At 40.1% G+C, this 26,964-nt stretch overlaps 1 protein-coding gene across 1 annotated transcript in view; it reads right to left on the bottom strand.

Annotated features, from left to right (window-relative positions):
* LOC308523056 (uncharacterized protein) overlaps positions 1-26,964 on the bottom strand; it is a 113,751-nt gene that overhangs the window by 44,544 nt on the left and 42,243 nt on the right. The window contains exon 4 of the mRNA XM_081096721.1: positions 26,890-26,956. Within this exon, the coding sequence (XP_080952847.1) occupies positions 26,890-26,956 (67 nt within the window). The remainder of the gene's footprint in view (positions 1-26,889; positions 26,957-26,964) is intronic.

Genomic DNA, 26,964 nt, shown 5'->3' with positions numbered 1-26,964 from the left:
AACCTGTATGTATATGGGATGAAGACAGGAACAGGCGTTCCTTGAGCAATTTAACTGGAATGCTGGCTTAAGTTAGCTCCAGTATGGTGTTAGATCTACTGGTTTCCTGCTGGTATTGATGTCCAAAAAATAATGCAATTGAATATAATGATTAATACTTCATCTTTTTGTGTTATTGTTGCTGCAGGTCATAGTGGTATTTTACAGAGTCCCATTATCTATGAGTATGTTGATGGAATTGCCATCAGTTTGAAATAGAAGGATTTCAGGAAGTTTATTGACACATGGTAATAGATAGGCTCCAGTGTCTGACACTTAATTGTCTCTTAGGGTCAGACAGGTAATAAAGACAGTACAAGAAGTATGAGGTGATGGATATCATGATAATAATGAAGACTCAGCCAAGTGGGCAAGGCATGTTTTGCAAGAACTATAGTGATTTTCCATTAGCTTTCAGACAAATCACCTTTCAAGTTAAACTATCAATTTATTCCAACTGATCTTGCAACAGAAAAATAAAATACTCAGACAGGACAACATTAACAAGCCCTGAATGTCTGGTTTCTGAGAGAGCAATTAATGACAAGTATAACTCTTGAAGGATGTATTCATTTAGCAATTATTGGATGATCACCTATAATTATCAGGCACTGTTCCAAATGCTGAGGATACTACAGAGAACAAATTAACAAAAATCCTTTCAACAGGAAATTTATGTTCTAGTGGGAAGAAACAGACAATTAACAGACTAAATATAAAACACATTGTATGTTAGATGGTTGAAGGGAAGCAGATTATACCACCCCAAAATATGCCTCTTTGGCACAAGGATTATCTTGAGATGGTTATTTTAAGAAAGAGCAGACAGAGGAGAAGCTCTGAAAAAATGAGTAGGAATTACCCTTCTGAAAGAGATGTTTACATTTATTAGAGAAATCCTAATTTGTAAGGGTGTCTCTTTCTCTATATAAGGTAGAGTAGGAAGACAATATCCAGAAACTGATGTCAATGGAGAAGGCATGGACCTCAAGCTACATGGCAACCTTCTTTTGGTTTACTGTGCTTTCTCCGGTCACCTCCCATAACGGTCTCCCTCCACCACCACCATCATTGTGTGTGTGTGTCTTTACCTAGGGATGGTATTAAAGGCGGTAGACTGGGTCATTTGGGGCATTTGCTCAGTTTTCCTGGCTATGCCCCATGCATACAGAAAGTATACATGTTATTGACTTTCTGATTGCTTTTCTCCTGTTGACTTGTCTTTTATTACAGGAGGGATTTCAGCCAGGAACCTAAAAGGGTAGAGTGAAAATTATTTTTTTCTCCCTTACCTGAAAATTATGTGGTAAAAACAAACAAATCGGCCAAAGAGGACAGGAAGTGGAGGAGTATGGTTTACATTTTATGCCATAAGAAGAGGTGTCTCTGAGCAACAACATTTTAATAAAGGCATTTAGGAACTTAGGGAGTGAACACGTGGGTGTCGGGTAAGAGAGATTAGACAGAGAATAGCAAATGCAAAGGCCCTGATGTGCAAGTCAGAATTCTTTGCATTCCTGCAAGGAGTTCACTGGGAATAAATCAAAGTGACCAGATGGAGTCAAAATTATCTACATTTTACAGATAAAAAATGAGAAACAGTGGGTTTAATTCATTTGCCCAATTTCACAGAATAGTATCAGATACAGGTGGGACTCAGACCTTGGATTTATAACACTGAAATTCAATTTCTTTAGTGCTTTGCTCTATGATTTCCACATAATTCAAGAATTGGAGTCTTTATTCTCTTCTCCACATGCCAAATAAAATATCATAGAATTCCACCAACATAGGCATCTTTTTAAGTAATGCCTTCTCTTGTACGAGTCATATGACATATTTCAAAATCAGAAAGAACAATAACTCCACTAGGTTTGTGATCACTGTGGGCAGTCGGAGGTTGGTGATTGCTCTGCATTTTGTCTCATTTATTTTTCTTACCTCAGCACATTGTTTCACAGATGAATTTAAACTTCATTTCATATGAAGCATAGACTGTGTGCAGTTTCTGTCTGTGAGATCGCCAGCACTTCTACTATTTTGAAATATCTTGAACAATATAGAAACCCAGAACTCTCACTTTCTTTTTCATTTTACCTTCAAGCTTAAGATGTGAAGATGAATATTGTGGATAAAGAAAGGCATTGGATTCTACATGAGGACCTATTAGTGGGCATTGCTTGCATTTCATGTGCTGCAGAGAATCTGGAGAATCTACTGACAGTGGATCAGAAGGCCACTGTTTCCCTCAGGTTGACCAGACTATTAGGGGATCCTAAATCTAAGCATTTACTTTAAAAATATTATACATTTTCTTTGTTCCTATTTTTAATGGCTCTTGACCCCTTTATACCCTAGAAATGTCTTCCTGAGGGACCCGGGATTATCTCATTAAATGTGACCACCAAGGAAGACAGAGCCCCTTTTTCCTAGTCTCTGTGGGAAGGCAGGATCCTGTCAATGGGCACAATTAGTGAACACAATTGGTGTAATCACAACTCGAAAAACCTGTACAAACCGAGGACTAGCTTGAAGTGCTGACACATCCCCTTGTTCGGCCCCTCTGCTGCTCACACTCCATCTTTCATCCACGCTGTTGCCTCCTCTTGAACTTTAAGGATTCATGATAAAACTGGGCCTGCAGGGGTCATCCAGGATAAAGTTCCCATCTCACTGTCAGCTGATTAGCAATCTTAATTCCATCTACAGCCTTCATTCTCTTTGGGCGTTAGAATGTGGAATGCGGGGGAGGGGAGTCTTTGCCTACCAGCACATTCTACAGCAGCGGTTCTCAACCTGTGGGTCGCGACCCCTTTGGGGGTTGAATGACCCTTTCGCAGGGGTCTCCTAAGACCATCGGAAAACACATATATAATTACATATTGTTTTTGTGATTAATCACTATGCTTTAATTATGTTCAATTTGTAACAATGAAAATACATCCTGCATATCAGATATTTACATTTCGCTTCATAAAAGTAGCAAAATTACAGTTATGAAGTAGCAACGAAAATAATTTTATGGTTGGGGGTCACCACAACATGAGGAACTGTATTAAAGGGTCGCAGCATTAGGAGGGTTGAGAATCACTGTTCTACAGAGTTTCTTCTCTTCTTTTTGAATAATGCTGGATTAGTTAAAAAAAATAAAAAATAAAATGACACACATTTGTTTTTCAAATGAGGAGAGTAGAACCTGAGTTCAAAGCTTACAGTCAAGTATTTTTCCAGGTAAAGGGAACTACCTGTCTCTCAGCAAGTCAAAAGATCATAGTTTTCTATTTGGTTTCCATGAACATCACACTCTATTTTGACATAAATGCTATTTTGACCCAATAGACACAACTGTTATTTTTACTATAATTTGGCTTATAAAAAGCTCCCAAATTCACTTAGCTATTACTAAAAACGTTTAAAAAAATAATTTAAAGCAGCCATGGAAAGATAATAGTGGGTTTTTTTTTCTGGTTATAATAATGATCACAATTACTGATAATGCTACTCTAATTATCCCATCATCAATGGTACCTACTGTTAGTAGTTCAGATTTTTTTTTATAGATACTAAAAAAGAAAACAATATAAAATCACATTAATATCACATCGCTCCAAATTGATACTGATTTCTTCTGCCTGGCAAGCTTTCCTTCCCAGACCATGTTTATGAAAGTGTGCTCCATTATTCATCTTTCATTAATATTCCCTGGCCATGAGATCCATTCTATTCTTTTATACTCTCATTCTTTCTCTCTTTAGGAACACATTTTAACTTAGAGTTTCTCCAGGATGCTTATTCCACCAGTAATGCTTGTATGCATGTATTTTTTAATCTATCAAAGGTCTTTAAATAAGGTCCTTTTAAATAAGGTCCCCTTTAAATAAGGTCCCTTATTTTTAGCAGAGATCTTAGAACACAAGATCTCTGTTTGTTGAATTAAATGTAGAAAGTAAACTCAAAATGTCTTTTGAGTTTTATTAATCTGATCCCATATTTTATTATACTGAGTCTAAAATTGTTACTATTGAGAAGGTTAAGGAATTTCCCATTTTACCAAATTCTTAATTATGGTTCGAAACCATTTCATATTCTTCTTACTTTGCTCCTCACCTAGAAAAATTCACCAGTGCTGCCAATCTAAAGACAAATGCTTAAAATTTTAGTTTAAAACTTCTGGACTTAGTACATTATAAAACTAACAGGTGAAAATAAGCACTTAATTGGCTTTATAGGCAGTCTTAGGATTCCAAAAATAAATTTTACCAGACTCAGAATGGTCTGTGAAAGATTTTCTGTAACCATAGTTGTAATTAGCATTTTGTGACAAGGAACCAATGTGGGATTTATATGAAGAGAAGAAGAAGAAGAAGAAGAAGAAGAAGAAGAAGAAGAAGAAGAAGAAGAAGAAGAAGAAGAAGAAGAGGAGGAGGAGGAGGAGGAGGAGGAGGAGGAGGAGGAGGAGGAGGAGGAGGAGGAGGATTGGCTATAGCTGAATTGACTATAAGAAGGTTTAGCAGAGTTGGCGATCCCAGGCCTGGAGTGGACATAATAGTAATTAAATGTAGTGGAATTAGCAGATCAATTAAGGAAAGAATAAAATTTTAAGCATAATATTTTATCAAAACTTATTTGAATTTTAGCAACTGTCTTCAACTTTATACAAAAATAATTTGGGAAGCTGAAGTTCATATATAGAGATTGAAGAATTATTTCCAAAAGAATTAGAAACAAAATAAAAAATTTAAGACTTCATAAAAACAGTCTGACAAAAATAGTTTTAAAGGATAATGTAATAATCTTATAAGTGTAACTCTTCTAAGATTTATAGTGCTTCTTATTCTCTCTGATTGACTCCTTGACTCTCTTGTCATGTATCTGTGTGTATTTTGGGGGTGAAAATAATTTATGAGTATGAGAGGACTTAGAAAGAAGGAAAAGAAAAGGAAAGATGGGAAGATAATGAGAGAGAATGTGTGTGTGTTGAGAGAGAGAGAGAGAGAGAGAGAGAGAGAGAGAGAGAGTGATTTTTAGTGTTTCAGCAGTCTAAATATGAGTCATTTGGATTGCTTGCAAATTGTGTTACATCCAACAAAAGCAAAGACTATGTAGCTTAGAGGAATTTTCCCTTCTCCATTTTGTCTGTAATTCTTAAAATGCAAGGTTATATATCTAACCAAAATATGGCACTCTGATAAAAATGTATTGAAGTGAAATACAAGCTAAGATAATGTGATTGAAAGCTAAAATAAAATTAGAGGCAGAAGTCTTTAGTGTTAGTACATTTTGAGTTCAATGATTTCCAAAGAAGGAAGAAAAATAGCAAAATTATCTCATTTGTCATTACTCTTAACTTGGCTGCCAGTCTATAAAATATTCATTTCTGACTTAGACTTTCTCTTACTAATTTTCCAAGTTTCTGGGAATAGTTAGCAGATAGATATGTAGAAGCTCTGTTTTCTACTAGAAACATAACTATTAAGGCACTTTAAGATTCCGGGCAGACATTTCCCTGTAATAAATCAATACGACATGTGCTTCCCAATTAAAGAAAAACAGGCATTATTTGAGGATGGCAAACAATAATAATTGCAGGGAATCCCCATGTTAAAATAAATAAGGCCTGGTAGTAAACGCAATAATTCCGTAGATTGTGGATTCTTTTCTGTTTACTTTATAAAGGGTTTATCTCAGTAATGTAAATAAACTTTTCAATTCGAGCTTCTCCTGGGGATCCAAACATTTTCAGAAAGAAAGAACAGCTGTCCCCAGCAATAAGTGACTGTGCAGTTAGCTACAAGTCACAGCACCATAAAGCCGCTGTAGCAGAAAACAGTTTTGTGAATGCTCCTGGAGTAAGATACTTTGAAGGGTGCATTAATAGGTATTTATCTTTCAGCAAGCCTCCGGTTGCCTCTTCTGGGGTGGTTCCTTTAGCGATCCATCATTACATTCCACCTGGCCTCCAGCCACTAATTCATGTAAAATTGTTTACTATCATCTGTAAACATAGGGGAGCATAAACACACACACACACACACACACACACACACACACACAGAGCTAGCCTGTAATTTCACTAGTAAATGCTATAGATAGATAATCAGAGACACGGAGTGAACTGATATCCCAACAAAGTGAATGATATTTTTACACTGAGGAATTACTAGAAAACACATTCACTTTTCTTGGGAATTATTACGCATCAAGAATTGTTTATGGAAGAGCTTTGAAAGTGATGTGAGCATGGTTAAGTAGTGGGGATTTCACCAGAGGCTTAAAAAAAATATCTTGGGATTTTTTTAAACTTTAGAGGTATATGGTTGAGCCACCTTTATAGAAATATTTTTACAGAAGAAAAGGATAATTTTAAAATTCACTAAGAATGAAAAGGCTTTTTGTTACCGCTTTTGAAAATTTTGTCTGCCCCTCCTTTCTTTACTAGAGGAAAGAAGCAAGGAAAATTAGCTTTTATGACTTTTCCAGAATTTTAGAGTAGTTTCTTCCAGAACTGAGATCATTCCCTAGTCGTATTTCCATTTAGAAAAACCACAAACATTTTAATGCCTTTCTCCACACATGAATTTTAATGGAAAACAGTGTCAAAAGGAAAAGAGGCTTTCATGTAAGCTGTTTGAGATGGCCATGAGCTAAATTTCATGCTGTTTGCAGTAAGTCTTAGAATTGCTCTTTGAATTTGGCCTTAAGGACTCTAACATTTAATTAATTAATAATAACTTTTAAGGAGAGGAGTGTAGAAATAAATCCCTTCTCTGCCAAGGAAATTACAACTAACATACCTCACATAACCAGACATGCCTGACTAATACCCATATTTGTCTCTTGAGTCAGGAGGTAGGTCACTTGTGTTTTGGAGTGGGGAGAGGTGGGAAAAGGGTCGTCTGTGCCCTGTCACACTATACTGCCACCCTCTTCCACCCGATGCTGTCACTGAGATAAAAATAACCGTGATGTTCATGTCCCAACTGCACTTCTCTAAGGTTTTCAAATCTCAAATGATCGCATTCAGCCTTCCTCTACATATCGCTGTGGTCTGGTGGCTAAAGACATCAGACATATCTATATATCTGGTTGGTCTGGTGGCTAAAAACATCAAAATTTTTTTTATCCTAAATGTATAAAATACAACAGTCAAAAACTTATTACTGCTTTTTACATATTTTAATGCCTTGTAGTACACACCGTTTAATTCGGAAATGGAAGATAAGACATTTTGTGCATTCCTCAGCAAGTTAACGGACGCTCAGCAGTTAATACTCTGGTCAGATAGAAGCAAGATTGATGTGGTAGCTGGTAACCCAGTGCCCCTCCTCAACATGCACAGACTATAGCATTGGAAAGGGGGAATCCCAACTCACACTTGTTTCATAAAAATGAGTGGCTATGATGGTGCTGTGTAATTTGGATTATTACTTTATGACACCATTCACTTTCTGTTATAAATAATAAATTAACTGTGTTATCTTTTATAAATGTTAGACATTCTGGCAAGTTGCAGAATGTACAGATTTTTTTTTTCATTGCAAAGTTTTCAGAAAGTAATGTCCATTCATCTCACATCAAAGTGTAATGGGGACTGTGCTCCATGGGCCAGACCCCTGAGGACATCTGAACCGTGCTCCTGATGAAGGCGCTCGGGCAAGTTTCCCTACCAGTTGGAAGACGTGCCAGTAGGTAGACCTGGGAGATCTGGGAGTCGGGAATGATTGTGTAGCCCATATGGAAGCTGAGCTACCTACAGAGATAAACATAGGTCAGGTGCTTATTCCATCACAGATCCACAAATGAGAAACCGCTGAGGGGGCCATGAGCTTATCTGCTGAAATTTGACTTTCACTAAATACCCAGAATAAAAAGGGGTGAAATTCACAAAGAAAATTTATGAGGCAAACTAATAAAAGATTTGCTCTCTGCTAACTTTGTACCAGAGGGGAATTGAACATTTGTTTTATAGATACCTTGCACAAAGATTTTCAGTGTCAAAGCAATGAATTATAAGACCATCCAGTTTCTAATTACAGACTGATCCAGGGGTTTTATTTCAATAAAATAAGGAAGTTATCTTTATCAGAAAATGTTGGTATTTTAGAGTCTAGCAGAAGTCATAGGTTCATCTACCCTATGCCATTACTCTACATGTAAAGAAGTGGAGGTCAAGAAGGGGAATGACTTGCTTTATACAGCAGAGAGAGAAGCATTAGAACCAAACTTAGAACCTAGACAGCCGTGGGCAAACTACTGCCCGCGGGCCGGATCCGGCCCATTTGAAATGAATGAAACTATTGAAAAAAAAAGACCGTACCCTTTTATGTAATGATGTTTACTTTGAATTTATATTAGTTCACACAAACACTCCATCCATGCTTTTGTTCCGGCACTCCGGTCCAGTTTAAGAACCCGTTGTGGCCCTCGCATCAAAAAGTTAGCCCACCCCTGACCTAGGATATCAATTAGTACATGTGTGCCAGGAAATAAATAAAAAAAGTTTAAAATCGCTACCTGAAAGCATTTGTGCTTGGTGTGGCACTATTTCCTGGTGAATGCTGCAAAGCTTTGGAGAACAACTCCATTTCTGTCCTGAGAAGTGGCAAATGACACTCCACGACACCATCTATTTTGTGCCCTTTCGTAAGAAAATATTTTCAAAATAATTTTGTGGACCCAAGTATCTAATACTTTTTTTTTAAATCCTCATCGGAGGATATTTTTCGTTTTATTTTTAGAGGGAGTGGAAGAAAGAGGAAACATCCATGTGAGAAAAACACATCGACTGGTTGCCTCCTGCAGGAGCCCCTTCCAGGGCCCAGGCAGGGGAAGAGCCTGCAACTGAGTTCTGTGCTCTGCACTGGAATTGAACCCGGGACCCTTTGGTCCACAGGCCAATGTTCTATCCACTGAGCCAAACTGGCTAGGGCATCTAATTCTTTAAAAAAAAAAAAAAAAAAAAAGCAAGGTCCTTTTTATGTAACTTGGATTTGAAAATACTATACTTTTAAAATTATTTATGGGAAACACATTCTTCTGAGATTAAAAATGTAAGACTATTCCAGTTTTATGCCTCACAACCTGTAATTCACTGTCACTGGGACTCAAAAAAAAAAAGAGCTTTGAATAGATATTAATTAAATCCATCAGATCATGATATATTTACATGTCACAAATGTTTCTGGAGCATTTTGTGTGAAACACTGCAGTAGGCAAAGTGGGAGATTTAGAATAAAGGTAGAGACAATTAAATTCGATGATAGATCTAGGCAATCTAATGCAGAGACGAGCATGTATAAAAATGATTCTAATTCAAAGGGTGCTGTCACATATGTTATATAATGGATGCAAAAGCCTTACTATGGAAATAAAAGGGAAGGTGAGTCTATGTCTAAAGATCGCTTGGTTAGAGAAAATATTAGGAAATTTGGAGACGGTCTGACAATAAGAAAAAATAGAGGTAAGTCATTATATAGAAGAACAAAAAACACAACATGAGCAAAAGCCAAAAAAAAAGGCCAGCTATATTTGTGGTCAGATGTGTAGAAATGTGTGTGTGCTGAATAGAGAAACAGAGGTAAGATCGGAATTGTAAATGGGTGCTTACATATTTAAAAACTAATTCTTTTTGTAGGCTGAAGAGTGTGCCTTATTTTTAGCTGCTAGTAGGAGAAAAATTTGATCAGATTTTTTATTTAAACACATGTATTATATGAGGAAAAGGATAAATTAAGTTTTATGAATAATAGTGATGGGAATAATTTTATTAATCCATCTACACATTTTGAACAATTATTTATTGAGTGGCAACTATATGTCAGGGAGTGTTCTAACCCTAAAAAATAGGGCAATGAACAAATCTAAAATATCCTCAGAGATCTCATATATTGGTGGAGCTAGATAGTCAGTATAATAATACTAACTGATCAATTATACAATAGTAACTTATCTACACTAATAAAAGAGAAAAATGGTAATTGGCGTATGGCGATACCTTTTTCATTGGCTAATCAGGGCTTTATGCAAATTAACTGCCAACTAAGATTGGCAGTTAACTGCCAACAAGATGGCGGCTAATTTGCATATGTAGGCACAATGCAGGGAGGCGAAAGGGAAAGCAGGAAGAAGCCCCCTGCCACTGACAGTGATCTGAAACCCAGGGGGGAGCTAAGAGCTGGGGGGCAGGGCAAAGGCGAATCTGGGGCCGCCTTTGCCCTGCCCCCCAGCCACGATTGGAGAATCAGGCGCCTTTGCTGCCCTGGCCAGTGATAGCAGGAAGTAGGGGTGGAGCCAGTGATGGGAGCTGGGCACGGTCGAAGCTGGCAGTCCCAGGAGCTAGGGGTCCCTTGCCTGGGCCTAAAGCGAAGCCCACGATCGCGGCGCCCCCCGCTGCCACTGCAGGTCCCCGCTGCCCGGGCCGGACGCCTAGGCCAGAGGCGTTAGGCCTGGGCAGGGGCGGAGCCTGCAACCGCGGGGAGCTGGGGGTCCCCTGCCCAGGCCTGACACCTCTGCCGGAGGCCTCAGGCCTGGTCAAGGGGCTGATCCGGTGATTGGTGATCGGAGGGTGATGAGGGTCAACTCCTCTGGCCGAGGCATCAGGCCTGGGTGGGGGGCGGAGCCAGGGATTGGGGGGATATGATGGTCCCCTTGCCCAGGCCTGAAGCCTAGTCAGAGGCATCAGGCTTGGGCGGGGGGTGGAGCAAGCGATCAGAGGGAGATGGGAGTCCCCTGCCCAGGCATGATTCCTGGGCCAGAGGCCTCAGGCCTGTGCAGGGGCCAGAGCCAGTGATCGGGGGGAAATGGGGGTCCCCTGTCCAAGCCTAACACCTCTGGCGGAGGCGTCAGTCCTGGGCAAGGGGCTGATCAGGCGATCGGAGGGTGATGGGGGTCAACGCCTGAGGGCTCCCAGTATGTGAGAGGGGGTAGGCTGGGCTGAGGGACACTCTCTCCCCCCCCACCACCCAGTGCACAAATTTCGTGCACCGGGCCCCTAGTATAATAATAACATAATAACATATAATATGTAAGTATAACAAAATTAATAAAATAATCATAATAAAAGAGATACATTAGAATGTTATAAGCACAATGGTTAAAAGAGTAAATTAAGGGGGAAAAAAAATTGAGTTTTGGGATGGAGTGGGCAGATACAGGGTATATAAGAAAGAGTGATGCCAGAGACAAATCTATGATTTGGCCTGAACAATTGGAAGGATGGAATTGTCAGGAACTAAAGTTGGGAAGTCTACAGTGAGAGCAGATTTGGGATACAAAGATCAGAAACTGATTTGGGCCATTTGTTTTATATGTTTACCAAAAATCCAAGATGAGATGTTGGGTAAGTAGTTTAAGGCGTCTGGACTTCAGAGAAGAAGGACAAGCTAGAGATTTAAATTTAGGATTAATTAACCTAAATATGTCGATTAAAGCCATGGGACCAGAAGAGCTCACCAGGGGAGTGAAGGTAGACAGAAATGAGAGAAGGCTGAAGAACTGTGTCTAGGTGTACTCCAAGACTAATGTGGTCAGGGAGGTGAAGAACAGGCAGAGCGGTGAAGCAATGACCACCCAAGTGAGCTGGTGTCCTGGGAGCACAGTGAAGAAAATGCTTCCAGGAGAAAAGAGTGATCCAGTGTGTCAAATTCTGCTGAGGGTCGAGTGAGAAGACAACTGAGAATGAATCATTGAACTTAGCAAAATAGAGGTTTCTGTTGACTTGGACAAGAGCAGTTTGGGAGAATAATGGGGATTAAGCATCATTAAAGTAGATTTTAAAAAAGATTCATTTTTATGAGAAAGTCGAAGTTTACACAAAACTTCAATAATTATTAATTGTATTTCTGTTATTTTTATTCTCACTAATACAATGATTACCCAATGAATTAAGTCATCACCTTAAATAAAGGTGGAAGGAAATATTTTGGAGACAGCAAACACAAACTTAAAGTTTTGCAGAGGCGAGTAAGGAAATAGCTAGAGAGGACTTGGGTCAAGAAGGAATCTTTTATTTGTTTTCTTACGGAGGTAGAATTTACTGAAGTGTTTTATGGACAGATATGCTCATGAAGGAAAATCTGATTGGATGGCAGAAATAAGAGATAATTCTGGAGCACTGTCTTTTGGTGGAAAAAGGATCTGGTGCTAGCCTTATCCGGAAGCACTACTGACCTTTAGCAAAGAGAGAGAAGGCAGAGAAAATGTATTAGCTGAAACAGGAAACCCACTCAGGACTTAGAAGTGAGGATGGGGTAAATGGTTTGGGGATGTAAGAGGAAAGGAGAAGTGATTCAGTATCTAGAAGATAGTAAATGTGAAGGGGATAGGAAGTAGTGGTGCATTGGCAGTCAGCACTAAGGGCCAGTATGTTCCAGACTATGAATTACACGGAGGATTGTCACCATAGCTCAGGTGAAATGACAAATGAGACAAAAGAGCTAATAATGTAGCAAGGAATCTAATCACTTACAAAGTTGATTTTGAGGATGATGGAGAAGGGGAAACGAAGATCCCTCCAAGGCTGTCTGTGATAAAAGAATGGTGGACCCTTTATCCTATCTAATAATAGACAAACATGGTAATTAACCATACCTCCGCTATGCTTCCCATTGGCTAATCAGCAGATATGCAAATTAACTGTCAACAAAGCTGGTGGCTGGCAGCCACGCAGCTGAAGCGAACATGAGGCTTGCTTGCTCCAATGATGGAGGAAGCCAAGGTTCCCCGCCTGCTGCAGCCCGGCTCTAAGCTACACTGTAAGAAACAATGTTTCAATTATAGAAGCTAAACAAACCCCAGATACCTGCTTTCAGCCAGCACGGTCTCAGAGCTGGAGCCGGTTCTCAGCTCCAGTGACAGCTATAGAAGGTAAATAAATCCCAGAATAAAAAAAAAAAAAAAAAAAAGAAGAAAAAAAATGAGGCTGGGAGCTTCAGTCACCAGCCAACCTGAAAACGGCCCTCAGCCCCTCACCCAGACTGGCCAGGCACCCCAGTGGGGACCCCCACCCTGAAGGGGGTGTGACCAGCTGCAAATAGCCATCAGCCCGTCATCCACGCTGGCCAGGCACCCCAGTGGGGACCCCCACCCTGAAGGGGGTGTGACCAGCTGCAAACAGCCATCATCCCCTCACCCAGGCTGGCCAGGCACCCCAGCGGGACCCCCACCCTGATCTGGGACACCCTTCAGAGCAAACCAGCTGGCCCCTCCCGTGCACCAGGCCTCTATCCTATATAGTAAAAGGGTAATATGAAAACTGACCCTAACAGCAGAAAGACTGGGAATGACTGGTCACTATGACACACACTGACCACCAGGGAGCAGATGCTCAATGCAGGAGCTGCCCTCTGGTGGTCAGGGCACTCTCACAGGGGGGAGCTCTGCTCAACCACAAGCCAGGCTGATGGCTGCCAGTACAGCCATGGTGGTGGGAGCCTCTCCTGCCTCCTCAGCAGCGCTAAGGATGTCTGACTGCAGCTTAGGTCTGCGCCCCGCTGGCAAGTGGACATCCCCCGAGGGCTTCTGGGCTGCCAGAGGGATGTCTGATTGCCATCTTAGGCCCAATACCCCGGGGAGCAGGCCTAAGCCAGCAAGTGGTCACCCCTGAGGGGTCCCAGACTATGAGAGGGCACAGGCCGGGCTGAGGGACCCCCTCCCCCTGAGTACACAAATTTTTGTGCACCGGGCCTCTAGTTTAAAATAATAGAAGAAAAGTCCTGAGTGAGATTACAAATTAAATTTGAATAAAACTTACTTTGTAGTACCCTTCACATTTGTAGAACTTTGTGTTAATTCTTATAAATATATATTTTGGAATTTGATAGAGATTAAGATGAAGAATATACAGGGTGTCCCAAAACAATGTATGCACACTTTGAATAATTATTAATTCCAATGGGTTAAATCTGAAAATAAAGAAACCATTAATTGAGCTATGAAAAAATGTATGTGTATACATTTTTTTGGGACAACCTATACACTTAAGAATTAGGCTCATAAAAATGATTTCTGAAAGCCTGAACATGAATTACTTTTTTGACAAAGGAGAAGTTGTAGTATCAGGTAAAATAAAAAACCCTGTGGAATTTCCATACTTCAGTTATATAATATCTACTATAAAGTTTGGTAAACAATAAATGTTGATCAAATAAAACAAACAAGTGAATACATCCATATAGTAAGAACATAGCAGAAGAAAGAGGGCTGTAGAGTCTTGTTTTTCAAGACATTTGCTGAACAAATGAGATAATAAAATAGGGAAATATAACTATAACAGAATGAAGACATTTTTAATAGTGTTTTTAGAAAGACAAATGATATTTTTAATAAGACTGGTCATCTACCTTTTTCTTTATTTCATTCACTTCTGTCTCTTTGGACTATTAGATAATTTATTATAAGTATAATTCTAGGAACAAAATAAACAATTAAAAATGTTGAAGAAAGTATATTGATTATTTTAAATAAAAGTACCAATGGATGTGATTTTAAATACTTTCAGTAATACAGAAATTATGCTATCAAATTTGTAAATAGAATACTAGATATTGTTATTTATAAGTAATATATGCAATCCAAAAATGAGATTGCAAAGGAATATTATGACACTCCTATATATCACATAATGCATTGATATTTATAGTTATATTCAAAATATGTGTCTGTGATCTAAAAACATTAGCTGATTGTCAGATCAGAAGTGACCAATCATGGTTTTTCATTATGGTAACCTCTAACAAGTCTTTTTTTTAATTGTTGAAGCTCAATCAAATTTAATTAATTAGGATGTCATTTTCCTTTAGCAACTTCAGTCTTTTCCTTTTTATTGAACTTATTGGAGTGACACTGGTTAACAAAATTATACAGGTTTCATGTGCACAATTCTATAACACATCATCTGTAGACTGCATTGTGTGTTCACCACCCCAAGTCAAGTCTCTCTCTATCACCATTTATCCCCACTATACCTTCTTCCACCCACCTCCATTCCCAACCTCCTCCGTCCCAGCAATCACCACACTGCTGTTCATGCCTATGAGTTTTTTCTGTTTTTGTTGTTGTTGTTGTTCAATCTCTCAACCACCACCCCCAAACCCAGCCCTGCTTCCCCCTCCCCCACTCCAATAGATGTCTATCTATGAGTCTGTCTCTATTTTGCTTGTTAGTTCATTTTGTTCATTATAGTCCATATGTGAGTGAGATCAAATGGTATGTGTCTTTCTCTGACTGGCTTATTTCACTTAGCATAATATTCTCCAGGTTCATCCATGCTGTTACAAAAGGTAAGATTTCCTTCTTATTTTAGAGCCGAGTAGTATTTCACTGTGTAAATGTACCACAGCTTTTTTATTCACTCATTTACTGATGGGCACTTTGGCTGATTCCAAATATTGGCTATTGTAAATACTGCTGCAGTGAACATAAGGGTGCATATATTCTTTCAATTTAGTCTTTCCACATCCAGAAGTGGAATCACTGGGTTATAAGGCAGTTCCATTTTTAATTTTCTAAAAGAACTAGGGGCCCGGTGCACAAAATTTGTGCACTGGGGGGTGTCCCTCAGCCCAGCCTGCCCCCTCTCACATACTGGGAGCCCTCAGGGGATGTCCTAGTGACGGCTTAGGCCCCATCCCTGCTCCCCTTGGGGAGTGGGCCTATGCTGCAGTCTGGCCTCCCTTTGTGGAAGGTGACAGGGCTGATCAGGGGAAGGCACCAGCCCCATAACCCCGCTGCTGCAGCCACTGCCAGTCATCCCAGCCAGCAAGGTTTTTTCATCAACACGGACTCCAGTCCCTTCACCATGGAAAAAAAGACAACTTTCTTTAGGCATTTTCAAGATGTGTCTTTCATATAATAATAATTTCTTTATTATTATTTTTTTTTATCCTCACCTGAGGATATGTTTCCATTGATTTTTAGAGAATGTGGAAGAGAAAGGGAAAGATAGAGAGAAACCTCAACGTGAGAGGAAAGCTTTGATTGGTTGCCTCCTGCATGAGCCCTGACGTGGGCCCTGGCCAAGGAGGAGCCTGCAACCTAGGTACATGCCCTTGGTCAGAATTGAACCCAGACCCTGCCATCGGCAGGCCAAGGCATTATCCACTGAGCCAAAGTGGCTAGGGCAGGATATGACATTTCTTAGCCCTCTAGCAGCAGACCTTCGTTTTTTTCACCAGGATGTGGTGAAAAACCCTAGATCACCTTTTTGGATTCTTATTACCCAAGTTACTAAGAATATTACCAGTGGCATACAGGGAGCTTAGCCAATGAGTGGTCAGAAAAGGTGTTTCCTCTGTAGTTCACACCAATCCCCTGGGCAGGGGACACCCATCTCCCCCCAATCACCGGCTCTGCACTCGCCCAGGCCTGTTGCCTCGGCCAGAGCCTTGATCCCCATCTCCCTCCCATCGCCGTCTCTGCCCTAGCCCAGGCCTGACACCTCAGCCAGAGGTGTCCACACCCATCACCCTCCAATCGCCGGATCAGCCCCTTGCCCAGGCCTAACGCCTCTGCCAGAGGTGTCAGGCCTGGGCAGGGGACCCCCATCTCTCCCCGATCACCGGCTTCTGGGTGGCTTCTGGGGCTTCTGCGGCTTCTTGGGCTGGCCTTCAGCCCAGTATCGTATCTGATCATGGGTGGCAGGCAGGTGGCTTCTGGGGTCACACACGGGGGCCTGGATGGTGGCTCTCACACTGGGGTCTGCGCTGTCCCACCCTGCCTGCAGAATGCAAATTAGCCGCCATCTTTGTTGATGGTTAATTTGCATATCATGCTGATTAGCCCATGGGAGGCATAGCGAAGGTACGGTCAATTACCATGTTTGTCTATTATTAGATAGGATTCCATACTGCTTCCCACAGTGGCTGTACCAATCTGCATTCCCCAGACAGTTCATGAGGGTTCCCTTTCCTCCACATCTTTGACAACACTTGTTTGTAGTTTTATTGACAGGAGTCATTCTGACAGGTGTGAAGTAATATCTCATTATGGTTTTAAGTTGCATCTCTCTGATGATTACTGATGTTGAGCATTTTTTCATGTAAAATAAGTTGATCATGTTACACATTTTAGCCAGTTACTATTCTACCTCCATAGAGAATTCAAGCCTGTGTTCCATTAGGAGCCCAGCTCTGACTGACACCAGTGAGAGAAAAAACTTTAATTATACCCTCCAAGCCTGAGTGGTTTTATAACCACAGCTCAAGAAGAATACATTCTTTCCTCCCACAAAGACTTGCTTAAGACTTCACAGAGACCAATGAGGCTTTTGTGAACCATGTTGTAATAGGCACATTTTTGGTTTATTTTTAAGCAAAAGAGTCTTTGGCTCACTATACCCATATTTTCCCACTGTATTATTCCCATGCTAATAAACAACTGGAATTTAGTCATCACAGCGTTTTCCTAAGACAACCTAAGGACATTAAGGGTCTCCAGAAAAGACATGGCCTAACAAACATGATTAAGTCCTTTTTGGCTTCAAGAACTGGAGGATCAGTTTTAAGAACTCCCAGAAATCAAGGGGACACTTCTACACTCCTATCCAAGCTCCTGGAGGGTCTAAATCTCATCACTGAGACACCATCTGAGGACCCACCAGGTAGACTGAAGAATCAGCTGCTCTTCTAAACGGTATTTAATGTGTCAGGAAATATATTATTTTTCAATGCCATTCCCCCTTCCCTCTTTATCCTGTATATCATGTGTGTTTTTTAAATCTTACCATCATAACCACTGAAATGTACTTTAATATAAATCTTTGACTAGAAAGGATCAAAAGGCAAAACAGTGACCAAAAAACATTTCTTTGATGTATTTTTTATATTTCTGAAAGCAAAAAAAAAAAAAAAATAGTGAAGGTAAAACAGACTACTTATTCTTCAGTTCAAATCTCTGACAGGCAGTCTTTTCCATTAGAACTCAAAAAAGGAGTTAAAGATGGGATGCAGAGAGCGTTTTGATAATTTGCAGTATCTTAATCTCCCTGTTGATGCCAGAAGACCTAATTAGCCTACACTCAACAGGTGTTGGGTAACAGTATTTCTAGCAGGTCTTGAAACAATAAAAAACATCCAAGTGTAAATGGATTTTTAAGCTACTATTTTTGAAAATGTCAACAAATATAAAATGTTATCACTAAAATGCAGTTTTAATAAAGCCTCATAAAGTCCATCTGTGGATTACTATGGCTTTTCAAACCTGGAAGCAAAGAATTTGAACTTCGGCAATGTTAAAAAAAAAATAGCTCTCTATTTGTGTTCCATTAGGCCCAGTTGAAATGAACTCATTGAACAGGCATATTTATTTATTCAACTTCTTGGTTTATTTTAGAGATGAATTCTACAATTCGGAAAAGGTTTCAGTATTGAATTAAATTTCTCAAGTGAGTGGGAGTCCAAAACAAAACAAAACTCTCACCTCGCAACTAAAATAAAATAAAAAATAAAAAATACTTATCTGTTATCTATCTAGAGCAGTGGTTTCAACCTTCCTAATGCTGCGACCGTTTAATACAGTTCCTCATGTTGTGGTGACCCCCAACCATAAAATTATTTTCGTTGCTACTTCATAACTGTAATTTTGCTACTGTTATGAATCGTAATGTAAATATCTGATATGCAGGATGTATTTTCATTGTTACAAACTGAACATAATTAAAGCACACTGATTAATCACAAAAACAATATGTAATTATATATGTGTTTTCCGATGGTCTTAGGCGTCCCCTGTGAAAGGGTCGTTCGACCCCCAAAGGGGTCGCGACCCACAGGTTGAGAACCTCTGATCTAGAGCCAACAAACCACTAAACTAGTCAGGAGCTATCAGGGCAAGAAGCTAGAAATGTATCAAGAGACAGAATCCTCAACATTACATTTCTCAGAATCATTTTTCTCAAGAGCCATGCAGGCAATCTTATTTTAGGGTTTTATCTCTTTCTCATCCCTTGGTCTCCTTTGGGGAGGTGTTAATAAGCTGGCAGCAGTAACCCAAACAGAGAAGCGCTAATTGTCCGTGAAAGAGCCATGTGTGGGCAAAGTCTAACATGAGAGGTGAAAAGATTAATTCACAATGTAGCTAAATGTCCCTAAATAGTGAAGAATGTGCTTAATTGCATAATGAACCTGAGATGTTAGCACAGCAATGAAAAGAGAAAGAATTCTGATAATTCAATTATTTTGGGACACTATCTTATTATAATTGCTAGTACTTTCTATGAGCCAGGCACTGTGCTAAAGACATTTCATGTGTTATTTCATTTGGTTATCACAACACCTCTGAAATTAGACACTATTAGAACCCCCATTTTATAGACCTAATTTTATATAGCTGTAAGATTAGACAAAAATTGATGCAGATTCATAGATACAGAGAGAGAATGGTGATTGCCAGAGGGGAGAGGGGTTGGGGCATTGGTGAAAGGACTAAGAATCACAAATTAGTGGTTACAAAATAGTCACAGGGAAATAAGTAAAGTATAGGCAATATAGTCAATAATATGGTGATAAATATGTATGGTGCCAGATGAGGGTACTGGAAATATCAGGGGAACACTGCAAAGTATATGATTATCTAACCACTAAGCTGTACACCCAAGACCAATACATAATAAGTATAAGTAAATAATAAACAGATAGATAAATAGATAAAAGAATTTTAAGTGAAGTAGCAGAATCAAGCTTTAAATTTGCACCAAAGTTGAACAAGTAAAGAAAACTATTCAAGGCTATTGCAATAGAGGGGAGAGGTCAATGCTGAGTCCAAATTCAATTCCACTAAAACAGATGGGCTGGAGGGTTATCCTAGGCCAGTGTGTTTGCTAACTGGCTTTTCCCAAAGAGAAAGTCAACTTTTTAAATATCTTTATGACAAGAGGTCCTTTTACAACTTAAGCGCAAGAAGCCCTCTGAAGTTAGGCTCTTCAAAGGGATGGCTCTCCCGGTCTTTAGGAAAGATATTTCTGAATTGAAAACGAGCAGGAGGAGACTTTTAAACAGATTTACATCTCTAAGCGGGCAGAGAAAGAATTTACAATGATAAGTTTTAGTCAGAAAGAAGTCTGTATAAAGTTTAGTGCAGCTGAGGGGATTGGTAAGGCTACCCTAGGCAGTGATCTGAGTCAAATAACTTTGTCCCCTGTATCCTGTACCCCCAAAATATATGAGAATCAATACCAGAAAAAGCAATGAGCAAAGAAAAAATATTTTTAAATTCCCTATTTATTCCCTTGCTTCATTAAGTTTCAGTTTCTCCATTCTTAAACAGATTTTCCTAGATCTGTAGATTGGAAGTCACAAATCTTGAGACCCCAGAGAGGGTCATGAGGAGTGGAAGGAAAAGGAGCTGCCCAGGATTCCTATGGAAGCTGGGTGATGGGCGGCTAAATCCACAGAGTCCTCATTTTGCTTCAAGGAGGAAAGTTCTGTTTATCAGTTGCACAAAATGAACTTCTGCTTAAGAGGTAAAAATAGGGAAAAGGATTTTCTTACAGGATAAAGTGTGATAATCACTAGATAAATAATATTTCATGTCTTCTAAGTAGGACCCACTAGAAGTCTCCAAACTACCTTGATTTCAGAACATTCAAAGATAAAAAAATCAAAGAACTAATAAGGATAATTAGTACTTTCTTCTCCTTTATAGAGATAGCCCCATATGCGTGTACTATGGTCATACACAACCCATGAAGGCATGGGCCATTTCCAATCATATATGTATGAAAGCAGTAGTTACATAATACCTACCTATTCCCAACCTGTAAATCGACAAATGCATATGCCCACATACACCAGGGTGTGCCCACCATTAATCTAAAAATTGGGCACAGATCCATAGGAGCTTCTTTCTGTCTACAGGGTGTTTTAAACACATCTTTTCCCACTACACTAAAAGCACCGTAACATTCTGCACAGTGGCGGCAGCTGAGTGATGGGGAAACATTGTTTTCCCAGATCCTGATAAAATACAACTCTTATTTACATAATATACAGAAGGGTGGTGCAGTTTGTGAAGTCTTCAACTTTAACTTACGTTGCCAAGTTTTATTTGTTGTGGGTTTTTTACAATATACAAGGTGGGGCAAAAGTAGGTTTACTGTTGTTTATATGGAAAATAATTAATAAATGATAATTCAAGAATATGCTCTGCGTTTCGCATATTCACAACTGTAAGGCAACTTTTGTCCCACCCTGTGTAACACCCGCTAGAAGAATTAACATAGTTTCACTCAGCACCCCCCTCTTCCTTTCAATGCTTCTCAAAACTAATACTCTGTGGGCCATAGGCCGTGAGGATTGAACTTAGTATTTTTTCACAGGGTCCTAAAAGTTCCCAATATTTTAACCTCCTAATTGTCAGATTTGATTTGAAAATCTTTTCTCATAAGAGGCAATATTACAGTTGGGTAAAGCTCTCACGGAGGCCACCAGTACACATGCTGGAGCCTGCTGGGCTCACGACACATTTCTTAAGGCAGCATAAGAAATCCCTATTATTGTGACTTGCCCATAGTCTGAAATGCTTCAGCATGTGGGAAATGAAAGAGATGAAGGACCAATTCAGGGAGGAGATGAGTTGAACTCTAGTAGCTTGTAAAAATGTCAGGCTACTGGGAATAAGACACTCACTTTGGCCACTCTCCTGTTCCTGCCTTCATTCTCCTGCAATGTCTGTGGGGATCCCTGCCAGCTGCCCTTTTCCTGGCCTACAACTATTGCTTGAGAAAGACATTCCGCTACCCCACTGTGGAAGAGAATTTCATCTCTTTCCTCACTTGTGGCTAGTAACAACAGGAAACAGCTATAAAAATGTCTTTTTAAAACCTTGTATCTGTCTATTGCTTTTACCATGAATAGACTATCATGCAGTCCACCCCCTTTCCAGCAAGGAAATTTATGTGTGGATAATAACCTAGTTGTATTAATTAATTGTGTGCTGGTCAACTTGCTGTTGTAGAGGAAAAACAAACAAAAATGTCTGATTTATAACATTTGATGATTTCCATCCGGTCAACATTCCCACTTTGGAAGATTTCATGGATGTGATGTCATTGAACATAGAATGTGCTAGAAGCCCACACTAACATCCCACTGGTTTTAACAATATATAAAAGATGAAAATCCCAATTTCTTTATCTTCTGCAGTGCAATTCAGGACCATGGCCCGTCAGGAAAAAATGGTTCATACATGGGAATTTGATTTTTGGACTTAAACCACAACTTTAGAATCTGATCACAGAGGAAGTTTATGTTCAAACATGGGACATTTTTATGCTGTTGGCTTTTTATTCTAGAATCACCTTCACTACTCTGACGCTATTGGTCATATGGGTGGATGTCATTTGGAAACAGAACAGTGAGTGTAATTTCAGCCTGAAGATGAAGTGGCCTTGGGATTCATGTGCATTTTGTGTATTTAACGTGCTCTCCCCACCTATTTCAGAGCCTTTTGTGAGCAAAATCTAGTCATTCACCCATTATCTCAGGAAGATCGGTTTGGATGGACCTACCTCGTGGAAGGTAGAAGCAGAACTGTTTTGACCCACCACCCATTTCCTATCATGAGGGACAAAAGTCACCTTCTGAAGACATCAGATCAAAGTTAAACCCAATGGTTTAGAGCCAAGACAACATATCACTGGGGTAAGTGTTTCCTCAGTGGGCCCTCCCCATTAGAGCTACAACAGTTCCCTTGTGGACCACCTCACTTCTCCCTCGGAAGAGGATGTGACTTATCTGATGGGAGTGCTTGGCCCAGCCCTTCTTCCTGACTGTAGAGAGGACCCACTTCGGTTTGCTGTCCGGGGGACCTGGTGAGGGTCCCAGAGCTGCATCTGCTCAAAGGACACTGAGCTAGCTGTTTTCATTGCACTCCTAACACCTCTTTTCCAACACAACTTTTTTCTTTTTTTCCCCATTAAAAAGCTGATCTCCATCCTATTACTGACTCTCATGATTCTGAACTGCAGTTATGAAGAAAAGCTTATCATCGATACTCCAAAATCCAAAGTTTCCACGTCTTCATTTCCCTTTTTCTAAGGGATTATGTCTCTGTTGTTCACTTATTTAGTTTCAGTGGATTTGTGGGAGCACGGAAACATAATAGCTTGTGTTTAATCTTCCATGTTTAACCTGCTAATCCTGTCAACTGAGAATTTAAATTCTTATGGAATAAGCACATTAAGCAAAACCAGGCATTGATTAAGCATTGATGAGTAACAGCTAATTAAGTTGTAGCTGTGTACAGCTGTAGTTGTGTACTTTTTAAAATCTCACTCTATTAACTGCATGATTCAAATGGCAGTGCGGAAATGACTTCATTGAAACCAGTTTAGGTGTTCCTGCCAAAGGGTCCTATTTCCAGGCAGAAGCCAGGAGTCATTACTTTTCCCCAAGTGCTCTGGGTGATTGCTGTGTAACACTCATTTTCACAGGAAAAAAGAAGACCGTTAAATGACAGGATAGAAAAAATAAAACAAGGGGAATCCTTTTATAACACATCCATCCATCAAATCATTATGTTGCACACCTTCACTATCATACAATTTTAATTGTTAATTATATCTCAATAAAGCTGGAAAAAAATAGAAGAAGCAAGATGTGGCCTGGAAGTGAATGATTAAATGTAAAGGCAGAGAGTAATTTTGTGAGACTTCTGAATAATGAAATCCAAGTTCTAGCTCTGAAGACAGAGTGGCAGTGGGAGTGTCCTCCTTCCCTCTCCAGCCCAGTGGTTCCCAAACACTGGGACGCATCTGAATCACGGGAGCGCTTCTGAAACGCACATTGCTGGCCCAAGCATGCTGTCTGGGAGTCTGCATTTCTAACAAGTTTCCAGGTGGCGACATATTTGGTCAGGGAAGCGCGCTCTCAGAAACTTGCCTCCAGTACTGACACACAAATCTTAGCCTTTATTGGTCCGCGGACACAAGAATTAGGAACATATGGATTTAAAGGAGGAAGAAATAATGAAGATGGGGAGAAAGACATTTCAGTTAGCAACCACTGGCCATGTAATGGGGATGCGTTTCTTCCATGTACACCTTCATCAAACATGTTCCCAACAAATATAAATCTAACAAGTATACATCAATGTCATTATTGTGAATGCTTTTACACTTTAGCTAATCTAATTCTCCAACAATACTCTGAGTGTAATAAACGAACTATAATTATTCCCATTCTATAAATTTTTAAAAAAACTAAATGTAAATGAGTCTATGGCTTTCCAAGTTCACACAGAGAAAAAGTTCCAGAGCTAACACATTACCCAGGTTTTCTCACTCCCAGTTCAGTGTCCTTTCTACGACTTCACTGTGGTTTGTAAATAAGGCAAACACCAGAAATTAGAGGGTGCTCACATGTAGAACTCAGAGAGTACCAGTGTACAAAAGCAATGATCCCTTGTGGAAAAGCTGAGATCAGGATGAGAGGAGGGGGAGAGCCACTCCTCCCAGACACATACTTTTAGGGGCTGCCAGAAAACACAGTAATCAGAAAATAATAATGTCATATAACATTTAAACTCAAAATTAATGCAAAAATCAATGAGAAAATATACCAATTTTGAATTAAAATGGGTCATTTGTTGGTTTTTAATAACTAGAGCAGTGGTTCTCAACCTGGGGGTCGCGACCTCTTTGGCGGTTGAACAACCATTTCACAGGGGTCGCCTAAGACCATCCTGCATATCAGATATTTACATTATGATTCATAACAGTAGCAACATTACAGTTATGAAGTAGCAACGAAAATAATTTTATGGTTGGGTCACAACATGAGAAACTGTATTTAAACAGCCAGAAGGTTGAGAACCATTGAACTAGAGTGATGATGCAATGGAAGTCACTTGAGCTTGTGCAAGTGTTCAAGGGGAACAGTTCAAATCAGCCATGGTCCCTGGAGCAGGCCAGGCAGGGTTATAGCATCACCAATGGGGTGCAAACAGATTGCACAAGCACTGTGGGTCTTTATGTAGGTGTGTCTGTTAATTGCAGGGGTCATGTGATCTTTTTCTACTAACTTTAAACTATGGGAGGATTGATAAATGCTTAGGAGACATACATTTTTTTTTCCTTTTGCTTCATACTACACGTCTTAGCAAGGCAGCGCCTAAGGGGTTAATCCCCCTTTCCTCCACATCTTTAATTCTCTGTTCTATCATTTTCTAATTTTCTTGTGTGTGTCAATAAGAGGTTAATTAAAAAAATTCTTTCTATTTTTATTTTTTCAATTACCGTTTACTTTCAGAATTATTTTGTTTTGGTTTCAGGTGTACAGTATAGTGTTTGACAATCATACATTTTACGAAGTGTTCCCCCTGATATTTCCAGTACCTACCTGGCCCCATATATAGTTGTGGCAGTATTATTGACTATATTAAGAGGTTCTTTCATTAGAAATCTTCATCCAAGAATATGTTTTTTTCTCATTGATTTTTAGAGAGAGTGGAAGAGAGAGGGAAAGACAGGGAGAAACATCCATGTGAGAGAAACACATAAATTGTTTGCCTCCTGCACGAGCCCTTGCCAGGGCCCGGACTGGGGAGGAGCCAGCAACTGAGGCACATGCCCTTGACTAGAATCGAATCCGGGACTCTTCAGTCTGCAGGCCAATGCTCTATCCATTGAGCCAAACTGGCTAGGGCAAGGGGTTCATTCTTGATAAAAAGAAGAAAGAACAGTTGGAGTTCCCATTGAGATCTGAACAAGAAGAAGGCTGGAAAAACTAATTTATCTCTAATGTGAAAGAAAGAGTTGGGTTACATATCCACTTTGATAATGTCAGTCTCAGGGTCAAGTAATGGCTTCAAAAGCTGATTTGACTCAGCTCAGCAGTGGCCATTTGGCCATTCAGGTTCACAGTTTCCGAAGCTCACTGAGGAAGGGAAGTGGCTACCGTGAGACATTCAGGCACTAGGGGTGTGAGATATAAAACTGTTTTCACATATGCTAATTTGGCTCATAGAATTGATATCAGTCCTGCATTTCATGTCTGTAGATATTAAATCTTTATTTCTGCAAGTAGCTTGTTTATTACTCACTGAGTTCACTTGTAGACATTTTCTATTTTAACATAAATGATTTTGACAGAAGAGCCTGCAAGGTTTTTTTAATTCTCTGAGCACCTCCCTACCCCCTTCAACTCTTCAATTTTGTATATAATCAAAGTAATTACAACTGTCATTGCTAGTGTCACTTGAATGAGGAAAATAATTTTCTGGGGTGGTTTTTAATAATGCGGATTCCAGCCTCCTCCCCTCGATATTAATTCTGCAGGCCTGGGATCAAGGCCAGTCATTTGCATTTTTAAGAAGCACTCTGATGATTGTAATATAGATGGGGTCAAGCTCCCTGGGGAGCAGACTCTGCCTCAAAGATTGGCTTGCACAAAATTTGTTGGGAAATGTATCTCAGGATCGGTTCCTGTAGTGAAGGGGTGAGAGGGTCCACAGAGAACATGCTCACCGCCTCAGCCACCCTGTGAGGCTCTGGAGCTGTGATGGTTCTTCAGAGATGGCAGAATTGGAATGATCAAACAGCTGGGACCTTTTCCCCTCACCCTCATCAAGCAGTCACTGTATACAGGCTGCTGTAGGGAAGGAGGCTGGATGCTGGACAAGGCTAAGCAGCTCTTAGAAAGGCAACAGAGAGGGGGCTGAGCAGATCCAACATCCAGGCTACCCCACTGCCCGGCCAGGCATGAGGTGAGGCCCCAGAGCAAGTGCCGGCCAATGGCCTGTGGCCAGAATCATGTGCTCGCATCTAAGCCAGATAGTTTCAGAGCAGACAGGTGATCCTTTCCCTATCTCTTCTGACCCACAAATAAGGCGACCATGTATTCCAAACAGAGCACTTACAGTATTGTGTGGTCTCCGTGATCTTGAGTTCCCCAGTGCCCATGTAGAACTGATCCCCTGAGCTGACCTGAAATG

The sequence above is a fragment of the Myotis nattereri genome, assembly GCF_964212035.1.
Source record: "Myotis nattereri genome assembly, chromosome: 8".
Classification (NCBI taxonomy): Eukaryota; Metazoa; Chordata; class Mammalia; order Chiroptera; family Vespertilionidae; genus Myotis; species Myotis nattereri.
This window is presented reverse-complemented; position numbering and strand designations above follow the sequence as displayed.